At 35.9% G+C, this 18,831-nt stretch overlaps 2 protein-coding genes across 8 annotated transcripts in view; one reads left to right on the forward strand and one right to left on the reverse strand.

The window, feature by feature from the left end:
- Nucleotides 1-7,101, forward strand: part of SASS6 (SAS-6 centriolar assembly protein) — a 53,152-nt gene extending 46,051 nt beyond the window's left edge. For 2 of the 5 annotated variants that reach the window (XM_030868787.2, XM_030868789.2), the window contains 3 exons: nt 1,780-1,877; nt 3,644-3,738; nt 3,816-4,436. In XM_030868787.2, coding sequence (XP_030724647.1) covers nt 1,780-1,877; nt 3,644-3,738; nt 3,816-3,949 — 327 coding nt within the window. In that variant the 3' untranslated portion in view covers nt 3,950-4,436. Of the gene's footprint in view, nt 1-1,779; nt 1,878-3,643; nt 3,739-3,815; nt 4,437-5,084 lie in introns of those variants that run through there. The other 3 variants (XM_030868788.2, XM_030868792.2, XM_060302184.1) reach the window with 2 other exon arrangements.
- MFSD14A (major facilitator superfamily domain containing 14A) overlaps nt 6,097-18,831 on the reverse strand; it is a 44,751-nt gene continuing 32,016 nt past the window's right edge. For all 3 annotated transcript variants that reach the window (XM_030868794.2, XM_060302204.2, XM_030868795.2), the window contains 7 exons: nt 17,356-17,574; nt 16,954-17,067; nt 16,141-16,212; nt 11,049-11,161; nt 9,794-9,891; nt 8,534-8,697; nt 6,097-7,445 (listed from right to left, as the gene is read on the reverse strand). In XM_030868794.2, coding sequence (XP_030724654.1) covers nt 7,239-7,445; nt 8,534-8,697; nt 9,794-9,891; nt 11,049-11,161; nt 16,141-16,212; nt 16,954-17,067; nt 17,356-17,574 — 987 coding nt within the window. In that variant the 3' untranslated portion in view covers nt 6,097-7,238. The remainder of the gene's footprint in view (nt 7,446-8,533; nt 8,698-9,793; nt 9,892-11,048; nt 11,162-16,140; nt 16,213-16,953; nt 17,068-17,355; nt 17,575-18,831) is intronic.

Consider the following 18,831-nt stretch of genomic DNA (forward strand, 5'->3'; position numbering starts at 1 on the left):
GGATCTTTGTTGCGGTGCATGGGCTCCACAGAGTGAGGGCTCTTCGTTGCGGTGCGCGGGCTCTCTAATTGAGGTGCATGGGTTCAGTAGTTGTGGCACATGGGCTTGGTTGCCCCATGGCATGAGATCTTAGTTCCCCGACAGGGATCAAACCCGCATCCCCTGCATTGGAAGGCAGATTCTTGACCACTGGACCACCAGGGAAGTCCTCTAATAATTTCTGATAGGATGTGGAACATTGTTAATGCTACATTGTTGATTATCTGAATTTTGTTATCTTCCTTTAAAGGGTGGCAGTTATTTAAGTTACTTGTGGATCCCTTGGTCCTTTTTGAGTTTTTTTGTTTTTCTCTTTTTTCCTTTAGCTTTACTAGGATGCATTTAAAGTAGCTTTTACTCAAGGATAGTTCAGCCCTGTTACGAAGCTCCCCACAGAATGCCCTAAATGATTACCAAGGACTGTCCACTTTGTCTCCATGATTATGAACCTTGGAAATTGTTCAGCTTGAAACTCCCATTTTTATTTGCCCAGCATTGTGGAGTTTTACCCTATGCATGTTCCTAGTACTCAGCAAAAACTCAAGGGGATTCATGTGTAGATTTCTGGGGCTTGTTCTCTTTATAGCTCCCTTTTCTTCAGAATTCTGCCTTGCAGCCTCCAGGCACCTCATCCTCCCTGAACTGATTTTAATCTCCTCCATTTAGCAATTATGTTCTTTCTCTGTCCCTATAGTCAGGAAGTACCTCTAATTAAAAAGCTGGGTCAGTTGTAGGGATCACATTTTTCTTAGAGATCACAGTTCTGCCCTACCAGTTGTTCAGTTTTTGGGACCATTCTTTTTGTTTATTTTGTCTGGTTTTCTAATTATTGGTGGCTGGAAACTATATTATGTATTAATATACTCTTTAAATTTTCTTCACTCTTGCATGTTTATTTTTCTATAAGGAATATGAAAATCAGCTTATCTCACTTTTTAAAAATCCTCTTTGTATTTAATGTGATCTGATATCTTTAGAATATTGAACCCTGATAGCCAAGGACAGCAGCATATACCTTTCTCATTTATAATTTTATCCTATTAAGCTAGTATCTCTCCCTATTTTATTATGATTTTTTTTTACCAAAAATAGATATTTATCTTCTCATGCCTTTTTCCTTTTTTCTTTCTTTCTTTTTTTTTTCTTTATGCGAGTCATCATACCTTTTTTCTTTGATTTATTAGTATGGTGACTTACATTTATAGACTTCCTAACATAGAACCCATTCCTGGTATGAAACCCCCTCAGTCATAGTCATTATTCCTTTAAATAAACTATTACATACTATATGCTTGATATTTTAGTTTGGACTTTTGTATAGATTCTTGGATTGCTTTTGACTATTTCAGTATTCAAATTCCTAGCACTCATTTAGAATCCTTAAATATGACAGGCTTAAAGTTCGTGAAAAGGGAAGAATTCTCAGAATGCATGAGGTAAATGCATCATCGTGGTATTTGGTTACTTTTAGCATCAATAACATTTAAATGTATTAGTGTTCATGTTTTTGTTTCAAAATAATTAAGATAATTTGTGCTGTTCATCTTGCTGATATGACAGGAACTTTTTTGTCAAGGAGAAATGGATTTTTAAATTAAATCTTCTCAATAAAATGTGCTTGTGTTATATAGCTTGAACTTCTGTGGTCTATATTCATCAGAGAAAAAATTTAACCACCTATCTCCATATAGAACTGTCTCAGTTCTCACTAATTCAGTTACATGTTTTCCCTCTTTACAGGTGCAGTTTAACTTGCAGTTTCCAAAACCAAGTACATCACTAGGAGATGTTCAATCAGGAACAACTGTTAGTATGCCTTGCTCAACTGATAAGGAAAAGTAAGCTCTTGACATAAAATTTAATGTTTGTAATTTTTTTTAATGTTTGTAATTTTGAAAGGGAGTTTTTAATCAGTGTTTGAAAGCTATTATGACCACTTATTTATGTAACGTTTTAAGTTGCTGATCAGTGGGATTTGACTTAGTCCCTTTTAGCTATAAGAAAGAGGTTTCTCACATTTTTTAAAACTGTAGGATAGACATATAGTAAAATTTAATTTTTTAAAAGGGATTTTCCTACATAAGTGAAGAACACCCTTTCATATATTCTTGGGCAAATAGATAGAAATGTTTTAAATTCCTCAGAGTTGGCTGTTTTGCTTTTGTTTTCCTGTATGGCTGTGTCTGTCTCTAGAAGCTCTTTGTTTTTCTGAGTAATTGCTTCTGGTGTAAAGTAAACTGAGAAATCAGCTGGTTAAACTGTTAGAATTCTGGGGTAGATAAGAGTAAAAGGGTTTGTGAGGTTGCCCCCTAGCCAAGCTAACATAAGTAAGCTTTAGTGCCAATTTGTGACTTCTGTTTTGCCTACTCAGAGATTCTTTGCCTATTTTTTCAGATCTTAAGCAGGTTTTATGTACTGAAGTTTGCTGAATCAGTGAGTTGTAGCTAGAGTAAACAACTTATAGATGCAAACTTGTCTCTCTGGGTAGTCTTTGTTTGTAATACTGTTTTCTTATTGTGCCTTTATTTACTTAAAATGTAATCGCTTTAAGGCCTGTCTGCTGGCACTCATTATCATGAGCTGTCACCATCCCCAGTATATTGCAAACTAAAAAATTACTGTCATGGCTCAAAGAGGCTTCTTATTCCAGCTCTCTTCACTCATTGGCTCCTCTAAAATTAGTACCAAGATGAGTATTAAAATAGTTAATGTTTATGAGCCTCTGTTTTTTAAAAGTGAGAATTCTTTGAAGTCCTGAAATGTATGTGTTTGTTATATTTAAGCTCATATTTGTTAGTGGCAGAGCACCTAGAATTCATATTAATGGTAGAACACCATGTTGTTTATTTGTTTAACTCCATCATACCACACTAAGAACAATTTTACTTACAGATCATATTTGTGGTACAAAATCAAACATAATCGTGTCCATAAAATTGGGACTGTTCAGCTATTTTGAGATTTTTGTTTAGAATTGGTTTGTTTTGTTGTCAGCTAGTAACAAGTGGCAAAGGTTAAAGAAAAAATTTTAAATTGGAAAAGACACCTATTCAGCCACTTAATTCTTTTCTGAAAATTGGGAAAAGACCATCATTTAATTTTAAAGATAAAATGTCATTGTTTTGCAAGAGCCCTGAACTTCTTGCAGGTGTACTAATATAGAAACTGTTAATACTAGACAGATTTAGAAAGAAGGAATATCGTGGTTGAAAGAGGAAAAATACAACTACAGAAATATCCCCTCCTTTGTTTTTTCAAAATTTCATATTTGTATTCATCTGACCAGAATTCATTATTGTACAATGTGTACTAATGTTTAATAATGACAACTTTGAAGCATAACAAAATTTTGAGGAGCTTTTGGTCAAAGGAAAAAGATAACTTACTCTTTACTGGGAAGAAGTATACTTTGGTTTATGAATAGATGAATTATTTGCTTAAGAACCCAGTGAAAAATGGGATTTGTTTTGAACAAAGCTATAAATATAACTTATATTATTGCATACATAGTATATGTATGTATATAGATTAAACATTCAAACTTTACTGAAGCGAAAGTAAGACTTTGTTAAAATAAGTAAATAATTACTATTTTCCTTTCAAGTGCTGAAAATTTAGGGCTGGAATCCAAATATCTGAAGAAAAGGGAAGACAGCATTCCTTTACGTGGGCTCAACCAAAATCTATTCAATAATCCAGGTGAGAAGACATTTCTGAAGTGGATTGTACACTGTGGTTTAATTAAATGTATTATATAAAGACTTAAGTGAATGCAGATAATCTTTTTTTGTCCTCATTTGCAGACCATCAAAAAGACGGCACTTTAGGAGCATTACAGACATCTTCCAAACCCGTAGTCCTCCCTTCTACATCTTCAGCATATTTCCCTGGGCAGCTACCAAACAGTTAATCCTAGTGTCATCTTTTATTTTTATTGAAATTTTAGAAATTCAGCATGGTTTTAATATAGAAACAACACAGATGAAATTCTGAATAAGCAAGTTTCAAAGTTTACTTGAGCTACTGTATTAGATTGTTTGGATCCTTTAAGCACTGCTGTCGTTTATGCAGTTTAGAGGGGCATATTTGTACTAGGGAATGGGTGAAGATTCTTTTTAGTTTGGAACATGGTGTTTTGTAGAATAATAGTATGAATTTTATTAAACTAATCCTTAGAAATTCTCAGAAGTTCTAAGGAAAGAGTTGATCCTTGTAAGGGGACATTCTAATCATATTCAATAACTCAGTTAATTAAAACCTGCTCAGATATATATACTAGTATGAAACCAAAGAATGCTATCAATTCATTTTATCCTTTTCATTAGTACAATAAAAGTTTTAAATTTGCCACCTGAGAATTTTAAGGGAAAATAATTATCTCTTGAGATATATTATTTTTTTTTTTTTTTTTTTGAGATATATTATTGATATTTACAGTAAAGGGAAAAGTCCTGAAATTACCTTAAATGAATAAATTCTTCATAGCAAGTAAATATTTTCCTTGAAACCTTTAAATTATCTTTTGAATAAGTCTGTTAAGTAATTTTGATAAATTTATTGTACAGAAAATCTTGGACAGTCTAATTATATGACCAGATTAGGTACAAAGTGCTTTTAGTCATTTGAGGTGCAGTTTATGGATTTTAATGCTTCCTGGAAGTCTACAGTCATCCAGTTTTTCTCCTTCATTTGGAGTTTTGTTTGTTATGCAGTTAAATCTGTATTGGTGGAATATTTGTTTTAAAAATTAGTACTTACACAAAATAATTACTGAGAGCATCATGAATATTCATTTTGCTTATATCAAAATAGGTTCATTTTCATGTTTGCTTATTAGTAAAGTAGGCAAAATGAATAATGTTAGAAGTTACAACTTTCTTCTCTTCCCTATAATTAAAAGTTTCAAATAAGAATTGTTCCTTGGGAAAAATGAGGTAATTTAAAAAAAATTCACCCAGGATCACAGGGTTGCATTTTGTTTTCTTACAGACAACCATCCAGTAGAGTAGCATTCTCTTAAGAAAACTAAATCATTTTGTTTGCAGAGATTGCTCATGCTCATGTGATACTTAAAAAAAATATTTTCAAGGACCTTATTACACAGATGAGGAAGAGAGACATTTCAGGATACTGATGACCTACTAATGTTATTGGCTTCCATGGTAAGACAAAAAATATTTGCTAATTTTTTTATGAAGCCACAGTATTGAGTCTTTCCTTATGATACTTTTGAAACTGCTGGTAACCACAAGCTGTCTTAAACTAAAAAATTTAATAACTGTTATTAGGTAGTCACTTTTTATATATATTTTTTTGTCATTTAGATATACTATATTAGTAAGAATACTCAGTTATAATAACTTGAAAGCACTAATAATCTGGAAAGAAACTTTCTGGCAATATTGGAATCTTTCCTGTAAATAGTATGTAATATAAAACTTTGTGACAAGGGTTTGGATAGGATAAATGACATACAGGTAGCTCTTTTTTTTAAATATAGATATCCTTTTCCATATCCACACATGGAAAACTGGGAGAATTCCCAAAAGATATAGAGATCATTTTGATATCAAACTTGCTAAAGACTTTTTGGTATTAAATATATATACACAGACTTTCGAGTGTGCTAATTATTTGATCTACCTCTTAAACTTTTATTTGAAATTGTTTTGCTGTGTGCAGTTGTACATGTGTTAATAATCAAAATATTGCATTTAATGTATTTCTGTAAACTGTGAGCTTTGTTAATAAAGTATTAATATTTTGGGAATCTGACATGTAAGCAGTATGTAAAAACAAACATAGGACTGACCTATAACACCTGTGCTTAGAAAATTAAGTACTTACAGTTAATTTGTGAACTAAGTTTTCATTTCTTTGCTTTTGTCTTCCTACAACAGTATTTTATTGAGGGAAATGAAATGGATTCAAAGGGAGAAGGTATAATGCTTTGATTTGTTACTGTAAAAATATAGTAACAAAGCCAAAACAGCCCTCATAAGGGAATCACAGATCAAGACTTTCTTTAAAAAAAAATCATTAAAATATTTAATTTTATTAACAGAATATTTACATTTCTTTTAAGACCTTATTTAAACCATAGTGAATGTTCCAAGTTTAAAAAGCATTAAGCAGTAACCACACATAAGATGAAAACAGTGTAAACTATACAATACTTTATGTACAATTTTTTACAAAGTAACACTTTTTTAAATAATATAACTGGACACAAAAATATACACTTTAGAGAAATTCACATCAGTAATTGTATAAAGCTCTCTTCTAGGGTCCTGAAAATTTAGGACAAACATTAGCTCTGTAAATAAAGTGTTACTGTGACAGTCCTGAAAGGCCACTATATATATTTATCTACATATAGATATCACATTGACATTTTCAAGGCTACCAGCTTTACTATATAATTTTTAGATTATGTATTCAAGTGTTGAGGTTCTTATGATTATGCAAACATTAAAAGAATAGTGGTATAGTATAAGTAGCTGGGGAACAAATGCGAGCCAGCATTTAGATTTACAGGCTCCAAACGCCCCAATTTAAATTCTAAATGGCTGATATTTTCTCATTTCAAAAACAGTAGTGAATAATGTTTAAAATAAAATTACTACAAACAAGCTTGAAACATGATTCAGATTTAATATAGTTTTCTTAAGAGTTTTGTTTTTTAAATGCAAACAGTTCATTTACCATTTCTTTACTTTAGTGCATCTGCATTAAGGCTTTGAATTATTTGACCCAAGATTTTACAATATTAAAATCTGACTCACGATTTTACAATGTTAAAATGAACAGTTCCACACTATACTACCTATTCTGTCTCACTGCGAGTCAGCATAAATAGTTAAAGCTCAACACCTGAAGGAAATGGTAGCAGAGACATTGCTAGTATCTAAGAAGTTACATATATAGTTTTAAATTTTAATTAAAGGATGTATAATAAAACAAAAAGCTTAATGGCAAGAAACTGGTGCTAATAAACAAAAAGGTTTCTTTTCAAAAGAAATTGTAACATCTTTGGAAAACTGTCCAGTTCTTTTCTTTAGTTCCCACGGAGTTCATGCAGATACATTTCTTAAGACAATCTTAAAGTACATTGTAGATGGAAATGGAATGTACGTCCAGAACTATAGGTGAAAACTAAGACCTGGGTGCTGATAGAAAAGTCTTCCTGATTTCGGTTGTCACACATTTGTGTCCTGGAGTAAAGGTTCTTTGGCCTCTCCTGGCGCTTGTGCACTATGAGGATGGCTGTGACTGCCACAGTGCTTTCTCCAACTGCTGGACCTTAAGCTTAAATTGGTATGTTCCGGAATAAACAAGGCAACAAGCAGAGCCAGCAGTACTGAACAGGCTCCAAAGAGGAAGGGGGGGCCAGGGATGATGGAATTCTGAGGAAGGAAAAGAGAATTAGGATTTTTGCAAAGACTTCTTTGTTCATAACAAGAAATTGCTTATCTTTTAGTAGTAACTGATTGCTGTGAATTATAAGCCAATGACTCCTCTCTTTCTTCATTAAAGCCACAGCTAGAAAAAACATTCCCTTTTCAAGGGGAAAAGAAACACTGTCACACTCTCAACATAAAATTCTGGGGGATAACAGCTGACCCAAGAAACAGCCAAAAGATTTTTTAAAAACAAATACATGCAAAAATATATTGTCATTTATAGCATAAAATCTGAACACATTCTATGAACCTTCACTTAATTTGTTAGTTCAAGAGGAAAACAGGGAGATCTCACAAGTAAAATCAAGTAGTATATAATATTAACTACAGTAGCAGAATCAATTACCATTTTCTTTGTTAAAAAGGTAACTACATTCTCTAGTGACAAAGTAAGGAAAACACAGATAATGTCGTTACCATGAGAAGAATCAAACAGACCTGTGTTTTAGCCCCAAATCACATTCATTCTTAGCAAAACCTTGCACTGCCAGTTTTACCTGTGTAGAGCCCACAGACAAACATTCTTTTTTATTGAAAAGTAGTCTTAACTGGTTAGAAGATTAGAGTAGAACTCTGCTAAATACAAGGGAACTAATGAGTTGTTTGTACTGGCTAAAATAATGTGTTTCGCTGTTAATGTTTTCAGTTGTATGGAGGGGAGTATAGCGAGCAAGTGAACAAAGATGTTTACCAGCACCTAACTGATTCTTCTACAGAAGGCAGACCTGATACAGGGAACCTCTAACATTCCAGAAGCCTCAGATGAAAGACAAACAGTAGTATAGACAAATGGCTGTTACCTATGCCACTAAGTATACTAAGACAAACTAGAATACATAATTTTTTAATTATCAAGGGAAGAAAAGAACACACAGCCAATTTTATAAAGAAGTATGTATATAGGAGGACATAGTCCCTTAGGCTTTGGTTTTAAGTGTTTTTATTCAATCTAAGAATCTCAAATAAAAGCTTTAGTGACCAAAAAACATCACCTTTCAATCCAGCCAAATGAACTATATTTTTATAATTACCTGTTCAAAGTGGTGCTGTGGGCTTGTGTTTGTTCCCAAGTCTGTTCCTGTCATTGGCAGTTCTTTAAGTTCCACATGGAATATGTAGAAAATGAATCCATAAAGGGCTGGTCCCAGACCATTGCATAATCCTCTAATTCCTGTTATCATCCCTTGAACGACACCTGAATTGTTTAAACAAGTTATTTAGTGTACCACTTATTTTTTCCTACCCTAGAACCGATACAAACATGAAATCACTTATTCTAAAGGCAAAACTTACCAGACACTAGCAACTTACTGCAGTGGCATCAAAATTACTTAGAAGCTCTACAAAGTATAGTGAGCTATCTGATGCAAATGTAAGCTCAGGTCTAATGTAGAAACAAGGGGGCAAAAGCACTGTATTTCCTTTAAAAAAAAATATGTTGGCTCAAAATCAGCATGAGTTCATAAGCACAGCTGTTAAAAATTCTGTCCCCAAGCAGCTACTTAAGACCCCAAATATAGCCCCTTTTTATAGAGTTTGATTTTTGTTTACCTCTGGGATCTTATCCCAAATTTAAAATGCAGCTTGATTTGGCCACAGGCCTTTCCTTATTTATAACTAAGTGACCTCTGCCACTCTTTTGTAATGCCCCTGTTTTTCCTTTTGACATAAACAGGCTTTTCAAAGAATTATTCCTCACCTATTAGTATTTTAAGAATTAAGTGTTCCTGCCACAAAAGTGTAAGACAATAAAAATACATTTTCTATGTGTCTTTAGGTGACAAACATACAGTGTTAATGAAAGGGTTATCTGCGTATCCCTGAGATGTCTAGAACATCATAGCATATTGTTTATGTAATAAATAAATGGTTAGTGAATATAAGGTGACTAACCTTCATCACTAAATTTTCTAGCAAAAGAACAGACAGGGCCACATATTCACAGTGAGAGACAAGGTTATCTACCTAAGGATAATACCCTAGAATCTGCTTTTCCTCTTTGCAGTGAAAGCAATTTATTTATTTTAAAAAAATTTTATTGCAGTATAATTGATTTACAGTGTTGTGTTAGTTTCAGGTGTACAGCAAAGTGAATCAGTTATACATATATCCACTCTTTTTTAGAGTCTTTTCCCATTTGGGCAATTACAGAGTACTGAGTACAATGAAAGCAATTTAAAATTCTCTACCCTGAAGATACGCTTATGTTTCAGAACTTAGGAAAGAGACAGAACAGAGGATTAGAATATTCTGTATTTTTAAATAATTATCATTGGGTCTTATCAACTCACCTTGTTGATCAGCATCAGCAGTTCGTGAGACAAGTGCACTGACAGCTGGAAAGGTAATGCTAGACATGGCTGCCACTGCCCCAGCAGCCCACATCATCCTGCAATCAAAAGCAGCAAAACAAAAATAGTATGTTATTATTCTTCTCCACTGTACCTGTCAAAGTCAAAATACATACTTAAAATCAAGTAAGAGAAATGGCTGTGGTACAGGAAAAAGAACTATACTTGCTCTTCCTTCTTTCCTATGTGACTGGAGAAGTCACTTAAAAGTCTAACCCTGTTTACTCTTCTAGAAAGCAGAAAAACAACGACTTATTCACAAGAATGCTGTGGGTTTCAATGTAGAATTGGGATATCACACATCACATCTAAACTGTAAAGTGTGTTGGGTATTATTTCTGCAGGACTTGGGCAGGTGGGGAGAGAATGTAGAGAAACATCATTAAATGTTTCCAAACGTTCGCTAGTAGAACGGCAGGGTTCCCAGAGACCTGTGATTCAGTGCGAAGAAATCACTAATTTGATCTAAATGTGCTACTGGCTTGATGTTTAAAAGAAATGTTTTCGATAAATTGTGAGCACCTCTTTTGCAAGTCTAGACAGAAAAATAAAACATCCATCAAAACACACTCTTGGTGCTTACTCATATCCAAGTCCAAACAGAGATGATGTGTTCAGTTGAATGAAACACTACTGCACATTGTGGAGTTCAGTCCTGTAATACCTGAGCACAAAGGTGTGCATGCGCAACCTGACAGCAGCATTATTACCATTACCTCCCTGCAGGAAACCAGACTGGCAAGAAAAGCAGAGAGCTTTCCCAGCATAAAGCCGGGACCAAAACAACTGGACTTCTTTGCCATCAGTAATGATCACTGGTGTTACTCAACTTTTTTTCCCTAACCTTGCTGCTTTGGGATTACATGTGTTTTTCTGACAAACTAAACTGGATTAAATGCTCATTAGAAATTGAAAAACTCCATCTCATTCAAAAACCCAACCTGTTGCTTAGATACAAAATGTCACTCTGCTATCCTCAAGCCACTATAGAGTATACAAATACACAAGTGAGAAACCTGTGTTATATATACTTTGAAAGAAAAAAAGCATATTAAGAGACAGATTAAAGTCTAAGCCTTAATTGAGAAGCAAATTAAGAAATATAAAAGTTTTGTCAGTTACACCTCAATAAAGCTGAAAAAAACAAAAACACGGCAAACACCAAAATTAAGAAAATTAAAATATTTGTACCTACCAAGGTTCTGAACCGAAGCCATACCATGCCAGCTGTAATATTTGAAATCCCAGACCCAATAAAATGGTGTTCTTATTTCCAATTGACCTCATAAGTAAACTCAAGACTATGGTCTAGAAAATATGAAAAATCAAAGTGGCTTATTAGAATAGAATAAGCTTTTTAATACTGAAAAGAAAAAAAGCTATTTGGTGACCTATTTCAATCTATAATATAAAAGGACTATTACCACTTTCTACATTTTGGCTTTTCAGCAACAATTGCCCTGAATATATCTGAGACCATTACTCCAGGTCATATAAGCAGATGAAAGGTGCCTCTGCTGACACAGATCCAGATTCAGGGGAAAAGTCAGAAAACTGAAAATAGAAAAGGTGAACTTCATGTTCAGTACATTTCTACTGAGGACCACTTAAAATCAGAAATTGTAAACAGTAGGGTTGAAAGGTTCTAACTCATGGTTTAGAGATCCCTGTTATGTAATAGCTTTAAAAAAGTTTTTACAGGTCCAAGTTAATCCAAAACGCTGACTAAATAAAGCTGAAACAGTACAATTACTCATATATCCTTCACCTAAATTAACCTATTGCTGATGCTTTTATGAACAGTAGATCAGTTTAACAAGTATGACTTGGGAGTCGTGTAGGCTAATAACTAAGAACACAGCCTTGGGAAAAACAGCCTTAATCATCATTTTGGCTCTAACCATGTGACCCTGGGCAAGTCACTTCACTCTGAAACTCAGTTTGGTCTCTTAAAAGACTGTGATAATAGTACCTATTTCAAAACTGTGTCATGTGAGTTAGATGAAATGATATACTTAGCATTGTGCCCGGCACATTTAATAAACAACATTATGAATTGGGTTTTCTTGCTTTTCTCTCAAAGTTAATAAAAATTCAGCAAACATTTGGGGACATTAGTATTAAACATACCCCTTAAGATAGCTATTAAGTCCATAGAGGAAGAAGTGAAAATAATTCAGGAAATCACTACTTGATGACTGGCTGATACTCTAAACTCAAAATTATCAAGTGTAAGTTTAAAATTCTTTAAATTGAGACAATCATTTAAGAGTTTAATCAGGCTTAATCACAAATAAGCCAGCGGGAAGCAAATGAAGATCCTTTTAAGGATTCTTGAACAATTAACACTCACAGCTTTCCTCTCTGAGATTTTCCCTTAAATCGGGTGAGCGTGAGATTGAATTCCACAAAGCACAGAGCCCTGGAGTACATTCTTCAACAACCACAGCTATGAAAGGGAACTCACCCAGAGCGAGCACTCAGAGAAGAAAAACTTCCTGTGTATATGATACTCTAACTGGGACATCGATTCTCTCCCAAGGGCAAGGACTTCCTTCTCATTTATCTTTGTATCCCCAGCACCTAGCATAAGTTCTTTATTTAAAAAAAAAAAAAAAATTTTAAAGAGAACAGAGAGAACCAAGAGAGAGAACCAAGTCGTAAAGGTTAAAATGACTTATGACTTAACCAAGATGACACAGCTAATTAACAGTTAACTGACATCAACTTTGGTCACTCGGTCAACAAATATTTGCCCAGTTCCTACTGTATCCAATGGCTATTCTAGGTCTGAGGGCACTGACCCAGGTCAGAGTACTGGTCAGCAAAGAGATTACCTCCTAGTAGAGGGAAAACGGAGGTAAGCATACTTATCAAACCAGATAATTCCAGGTTGTAGCTGTTCTAAGAAAATAAGACAGGGTAATGTGATAGAGGTGCTGCTCCAACCAGGATGTGCAGGGAAGGCCCTTCTGAGGCGACATCTGAGGCGAGAGCTGAGTGAGGAGGAGGAGGTATGTGAGTATCTGGGCAAAGAGCGCGCGGCTGCAGGTGAAGCAAGCACAAAGCCCTGGGCTGGAGTGTGTTCAACGACACGGAGAACGGAGGAAACGGGGGCTACGTCGAGAGCCTGGATTTCATTCTGGTTGTGACAGGAAGGGAATATTAAACAAGAGAGCACTATGGCTCAATTCCCACTTTACAGCAATTCCTCTGCCAAGTGGCAAACAAGCCGTAGGGAGACAAACATGGAAACAGACCAGATGGAGGCTACGGTCTTGGCTTAGACTAGGCTCCTAGTAATGGAGATGGTGAGAAGTGCTTCAATTCAAAATATGTTTTGGAGAGAAGTGAAAGGAGATACCATCTGATGTGCCGGGTGTGGGAGAAGGAGAAAAAAAGTAATCAAGAATGGCACCAAGGTTCCTGGCCCCAACAGCCAGGAGAGTGGTGATGCCACTGAACGAGATGAACAGCACTGGGTGGAAGGAAGCCAGGTTGCAGTCACAGCCATGTCAAGGGTGAGATGCCCACCAGGTGTGTGACAGCACTGAGGAAATGTGTAGAACTATCTCCATGCACTCGTGTAAACGTTTATTGAGTGCAAATGTTATGAACTCGTGCCTGCTGGTGCCAAGGAAGTGATGGGGCCTATGGCAAACCAGAGAGCAAAGGCCCGAAGGGGACAGCAACCATGGGGCTTCCACTGAAGGTCACATTCATGTTACCACATCTCCTCATTTGGGGGAGAAGCTGCATTTCCATATTTTTATATCACACCTCCCAATTTTTAAATGCTTACTACTACTTTTTAAAGTTTTAAAATCACTATGGGAAAAAACCAATGACCTCTAATTTAGCACCTACTGGGCTGCAGGCACAGTGCAGGGTGTTAGAGTGACCAAGACAAATATGATGTAATTCTGACCTCGCAATCCTCTTGGAGCTCTACTAGAGCTCACAAAGCTACTGAGGCAAAAATAGTAAACAGAGGTAAAATTCATAATATGGTGTATTCTGTACCATGATAGAGATACACCCAAGTTAATACGAGAACTCAGAGAAGGTATACTTAGGGGGTGAAAGGGGGATGCAGTAAGGACGGCAGGAACAAAGGCACAAGAGCAAGCAAGAAAATAAAGAGAGGCAGGCTCTGTGCTACTGGAGAGGAGAGTCAAAGACACTAGTCTTTCACTTAGAGGTCAACAGGGGAGAAGTCATTCTCAACTGTATACTTGCCATAAATGAGAGCATAAGCTAATGCTTCTTCCTTTGGGGCTATAAATTTTACTTGATATTTTAATTCATGTAATGACATAAACTTAATTATCAATATTTACATGCAGACTACATATGCCTATTCACCTGTTTTTGAAGTTCAACTAATTTTCTCACTTTGAGAAATGTGATTTTACATCTCAAAAACTATGCTTCTGTGTAGGCCCCAAAAGCTGAGTGGTCATTTAAGTACTGTATTCCTTGTAGACCATGTTTCTGTTTACAGTATCTGCTGTGCTAGCAACGCTGGCTGGGTCGTGGCTCATTCCTTCTAGATTCACAGCCCTCATGACCCTGCTGCTGCAGGGCTCTTTCCAATGCAAACCCAACCACGCCCCCTCCTGCGTTCACATGTCTGCGCTCCTGAATTCTGAGCTCTTAGGGACTGTTTTCCATCCTGTATTCCTTTATGCCTGATGCAATCTACTGAGCAGAGGGAAGATTTCCTCTAAAGCACCTTCAACTCATCATTCAAGAAGTCTACAGTGTGCCCAAATTTATTAGGTGCCCACCTACAGCTTGCCTGCTCAGTTAAGTATGAAACGGAACTTAAGACCTTACAACTACTAACCTCTTTAAGTGTCATTATAGTAAATGTTAGCCTGTTCTCTTTAAGATCTAAATCAAATAAAATAGTAGCAAATCTAATCTCAGCAATATATGAAAAAGATAAGACATAATGATCAGGCTGGATTTATCTCAGGATTCAAGGTCAGTTTAACATTTGATAATTCATGCAGCTCTAGTCTTAGTACACTTTCCTTTGTGTTCAGAAAGGTTTTTTTTTTAAGCTATTTTTATATATGGGCAACAATATATTTCCCCCCGAAGCTAAAGAGCATATTTCTGAGGCCTTGGGGGAAGTATATTATACAATTTAAATTTAAATTTGAAGCCTATCACTAAATCTACCAGAAATTCATAAATGATGAGATCTGCAGAAGCAATCCTACCTCCAAGCTGGTGAAACATCCAAAGTACTATTAAATGGACTTTACTTTCCATTTTAAGAGTAGAATAAAACAGAAAAAGCTGCAACCTAGTAGATTGGATCTAAGGTGGGAAAGAGTGTTAGAGTAGATTGTTTACAGAGTCTGGAAAAAACATAGCCCAACAGAAAGAAATGGGAGGGGTTTTTTCCACAGAAAGGAGAAAGAGTGGAACTGAGATAGTCTAAAGGCCAGATGAAATATCTCCTAAGAAAATCCAGATTCTTCTGTTGATTAATATCTTATTCATCAAACAACCACCAGCTACCAACTGGGTTTCCAAGATAAAAATATTTTCATGTCACTTCTCTGCTCAAAACCCTCCTATCTTCTTGTCAAGTCTTATGATGACCCAGAAGGCCGCACACGATCTGGTCCCTCTCCACCTCTCAGAATTCATCTCCTGACACTCTCTCCCTTGTTCACTCCACCAGAACCATACTGTCCCCTGGCTCTTTCTTACACCTGCCAGGAATTGTCTTTCAGAGTTGTAGTTCTGTTCTGGCATATTCCAGTGGACTGTTCGTCCAGGTATTCCAGTCGATTGTTCCTCATTCCTTTGGTTCTCTGCTCAAATGTCACTTGTATCAGCAAAGCCTTCCCGACCCTCCCAAATAAAATAACACCCTGCCCCCAGCCACGCTCTACATCCCTTGTGCCCTTTTTCTCTATAGTTTTCATTACACCTGATATGTTTACACTGACATGCTTACTCATTCTCTTAACCCACAAGAATGCAAACTTTACAACAGCAGGGATCATGAGCGCTTGACACATGATAGGTATTCAATAAATATTTACTGAATGAATCAATCAACAGTAGAACAAGACTAACGTAAAATTTCTGATTTTATACAGGTGAATACGCTAGTGTAAATCAATAAACTGTCTTTCTGGTTTACACATCATATGTTGATTAGTTCGTGTCAGTCCCCCAAATCTAATCAATACTACCTATACTAACAGAATTATGTTTCCGAACCTTCGAACATCTCTCCCTCTAATGAAAAAGAAACTCACCTGTGCAATAATGGAAAGAATGCCAAGGACTGCTATAAATGCTGCAACACTTTCTGGTGAAAATTTCATAATCTAGAAGGTTTCCAGAAAAAGTAACATTAATAAAATAAGCATAACAAATACCATACTAATGCAACTACTTGTATATTAACATTAAATCAGCCAGAAAAAGAAAATGCAATTCATTTGTAACCAAGTAACTCCTCAGAGGAAGAATCTGGCTTTCACTGAGGACCAAAATTATAATAAGTGTTAGATACTGAAAATAATAGCTACATAACTTAGATTAAGTAAATCTAAATCCCGTAATTTTGATTTCCTAAATAGGAGACCGCTATCAAGCACTCAAAATCCATTTTACAAATAAATATTGCACCATTTTGTGCTTTTTACAAGTACTGATAAAGGCTTAAATCTCTGCCTAGTAAGATTAGTGTCAAGGAGAAAAGAACTAATGCTCTTATTTTGGCTAGCTGCTTTACAAATATATGTTCTAAATCACAAAGAGACTGGAGCAGGTGAATGGATTAAAGCATCCCATCACCCGTATAAGCTACACATAACATAAACAAGCTCAAATGACACACTTTGACAGGAAAATCATCTCTTTTTGCCTAAGCCAAAAGTCTTCATAGAAATGCATAAGGAACGTCAGCCACACTGAACAGGAGGTTAATTCTAGTGAGCCATTATTTTTTAAATGATAGTCATTTCTAAAAGTCCCTGCTCTTAAAGTTCTCTCAAGAGTAAATATTTTGTACTAAGGCACTCAACAATGAAAGAAAAGTCCACCTTGGTAGAACAGAATTTTACCTGTCTGAGGTATAAAAAAAAGCTGGAATATTGGCCTGCCTCCGGTAAGTAGGAGAGAAACACCGTAATGCAGATCAGCAGCACTATGGAGTCCTGGCCCACTTTCTTTAAGGACTAGAAGAAGAAAGAGACCAATACAAGGTTTTATATCAAAACACTGAACTATTCTTAAGAACATGCAGAGATATCTTCTGGCAGTGTATATACAGATAGCTAGTTGTCTTTTTTTTCCCCCCAGTTGATTCTCATCCTCCCCAAAAGTATTCTGAAAAGTATTTCAAAATATTTTTAAAAATCCATCATGATGTTTTCCCCAAAGAAACATCCACAACAAAACATTAATGCTGCGCTGAATCACACATTCATTTTTTTGTCAAAGTGAATGAAAAAGCATAAACTTACTGCAAAGGGGTCAGCCTGTTCCCAGGAAATGGGCGCTCCCCATGACGCGGGCCGCATCTTCTCAGGTAATGACTCTGGCACAGCAACAAGGATAAAACAAATATCTAGCAGAGCTATCGCTGTAGCCAGGACCACCACCAAGCTGTCCCCATACACTCGCCCAAGATAAGCGCCAATTGCAGGGCTGGTTACCAAACTTGCAGCAAATGTTGCTGAAACCTGCAACAAACCAAGATCAATAGAAAGAGATTAGGCAGGACATCTGGCTCCTTTACTTCCACACCACAGAGACTCTGACTTATGTCAGTCCTCCTGCTGCAGTTTCCCTTTCCTCCTCCTACCTATGCCAGTTTTCTTATACTTTCTTCTTTTGCAGAAAGAGAAAAGAATTAGATTCTTAACTAAAAAATATGTAATAACCTCTAAGATAGTGGCTTCAAACTTTCTTTTAAGCCTTGGAGCCCTCTGTTTAAATAAATCCTACTGACAAACTTGTAAGTAAAAACAGATTTAAAAATAAAAAACTGTTTTAGTTGAAGAAGGGTTGGGGGCCTGGATTACCACACCCAGCCCACCCCGACTGCCAGGCATGCTGGCCCCTAGGGTGCCTCCATAATCCCACAGTGCTCTGTGAACCGAGTCTAAAACAATACTCTAAGGAAATCCAATGCCACTGGGACCTTTCCCCCAATATTAAAGTTAAAATTAAATGAATGTTTACTTTGATACATATTTAAAGCTGGCTGAAATAAAGCTTAAAGACTTTAAAGTTTATCTTTTCAGCAGTAATAGTGTTAAGCCGCAGCACAAATCTGAGCTTGGTCATCATTAGGTGGCAGGGTTAGGAAGAACGAGATCATCCATCCTTGGGATTGAGCCCATCTCTAACCATGTCTCTCTAACATCCTGAGGAAGCCCATACAAGTCTGGTGAAGATGCAGATTAAAGTATAGAAAACAGGGGGAGAAAAACTGTTAATCCCAGAAATATCTGGCCTACTGGACAGTGGCCTGCAAATCAACAATAGATGTGACAACAGGTAACAAATGATAGAGACCACATTCTTCAGAGGATAATTAGAAATTAATGTTATAGGTGCATGAGCTTCTGCTCCCTACTCTTGTGCTTTATTCTGTTTGTATGCTCTTTCTGACTTTTGCATGGAGGATTTAAACTTCACAGGAGTGCTTATTTACACAAGCACTTATTTGACAAGTACATAAAATTCTAATAACTATAAACATCTAGCTATCAACCCAAATGTTCATCAACTAGTGAATGGATAAACAAAATGTGGTATATCCTGTACAGTGGAATACTACACAGCAGTAAAAGGAACTACTGATATATGTATCAGCATAGATAAACCTCCTAAGATTATGCTAAGTGCAGACACAAAAGACTACATTTTGCATTATTTCATTTATATGAAATTTCTATTGAAAGCAAAACTACAGAGACAGAAGGTAGACTGGT

The sequence above is a fragment of the Globicephala melas genome, chromosome 1, assembly GCF_963455315.2.
Source record: "Globicephala melas chromosome 1, mGloMel1.2, whole genome shotgun sequence".
Classification (NCBI taxonomy): Eukaryota; Metazoa; Chordata; class Mammalia; order Artiodactyla; family Delphinidae; genus Globicephala; species Globicephala melas.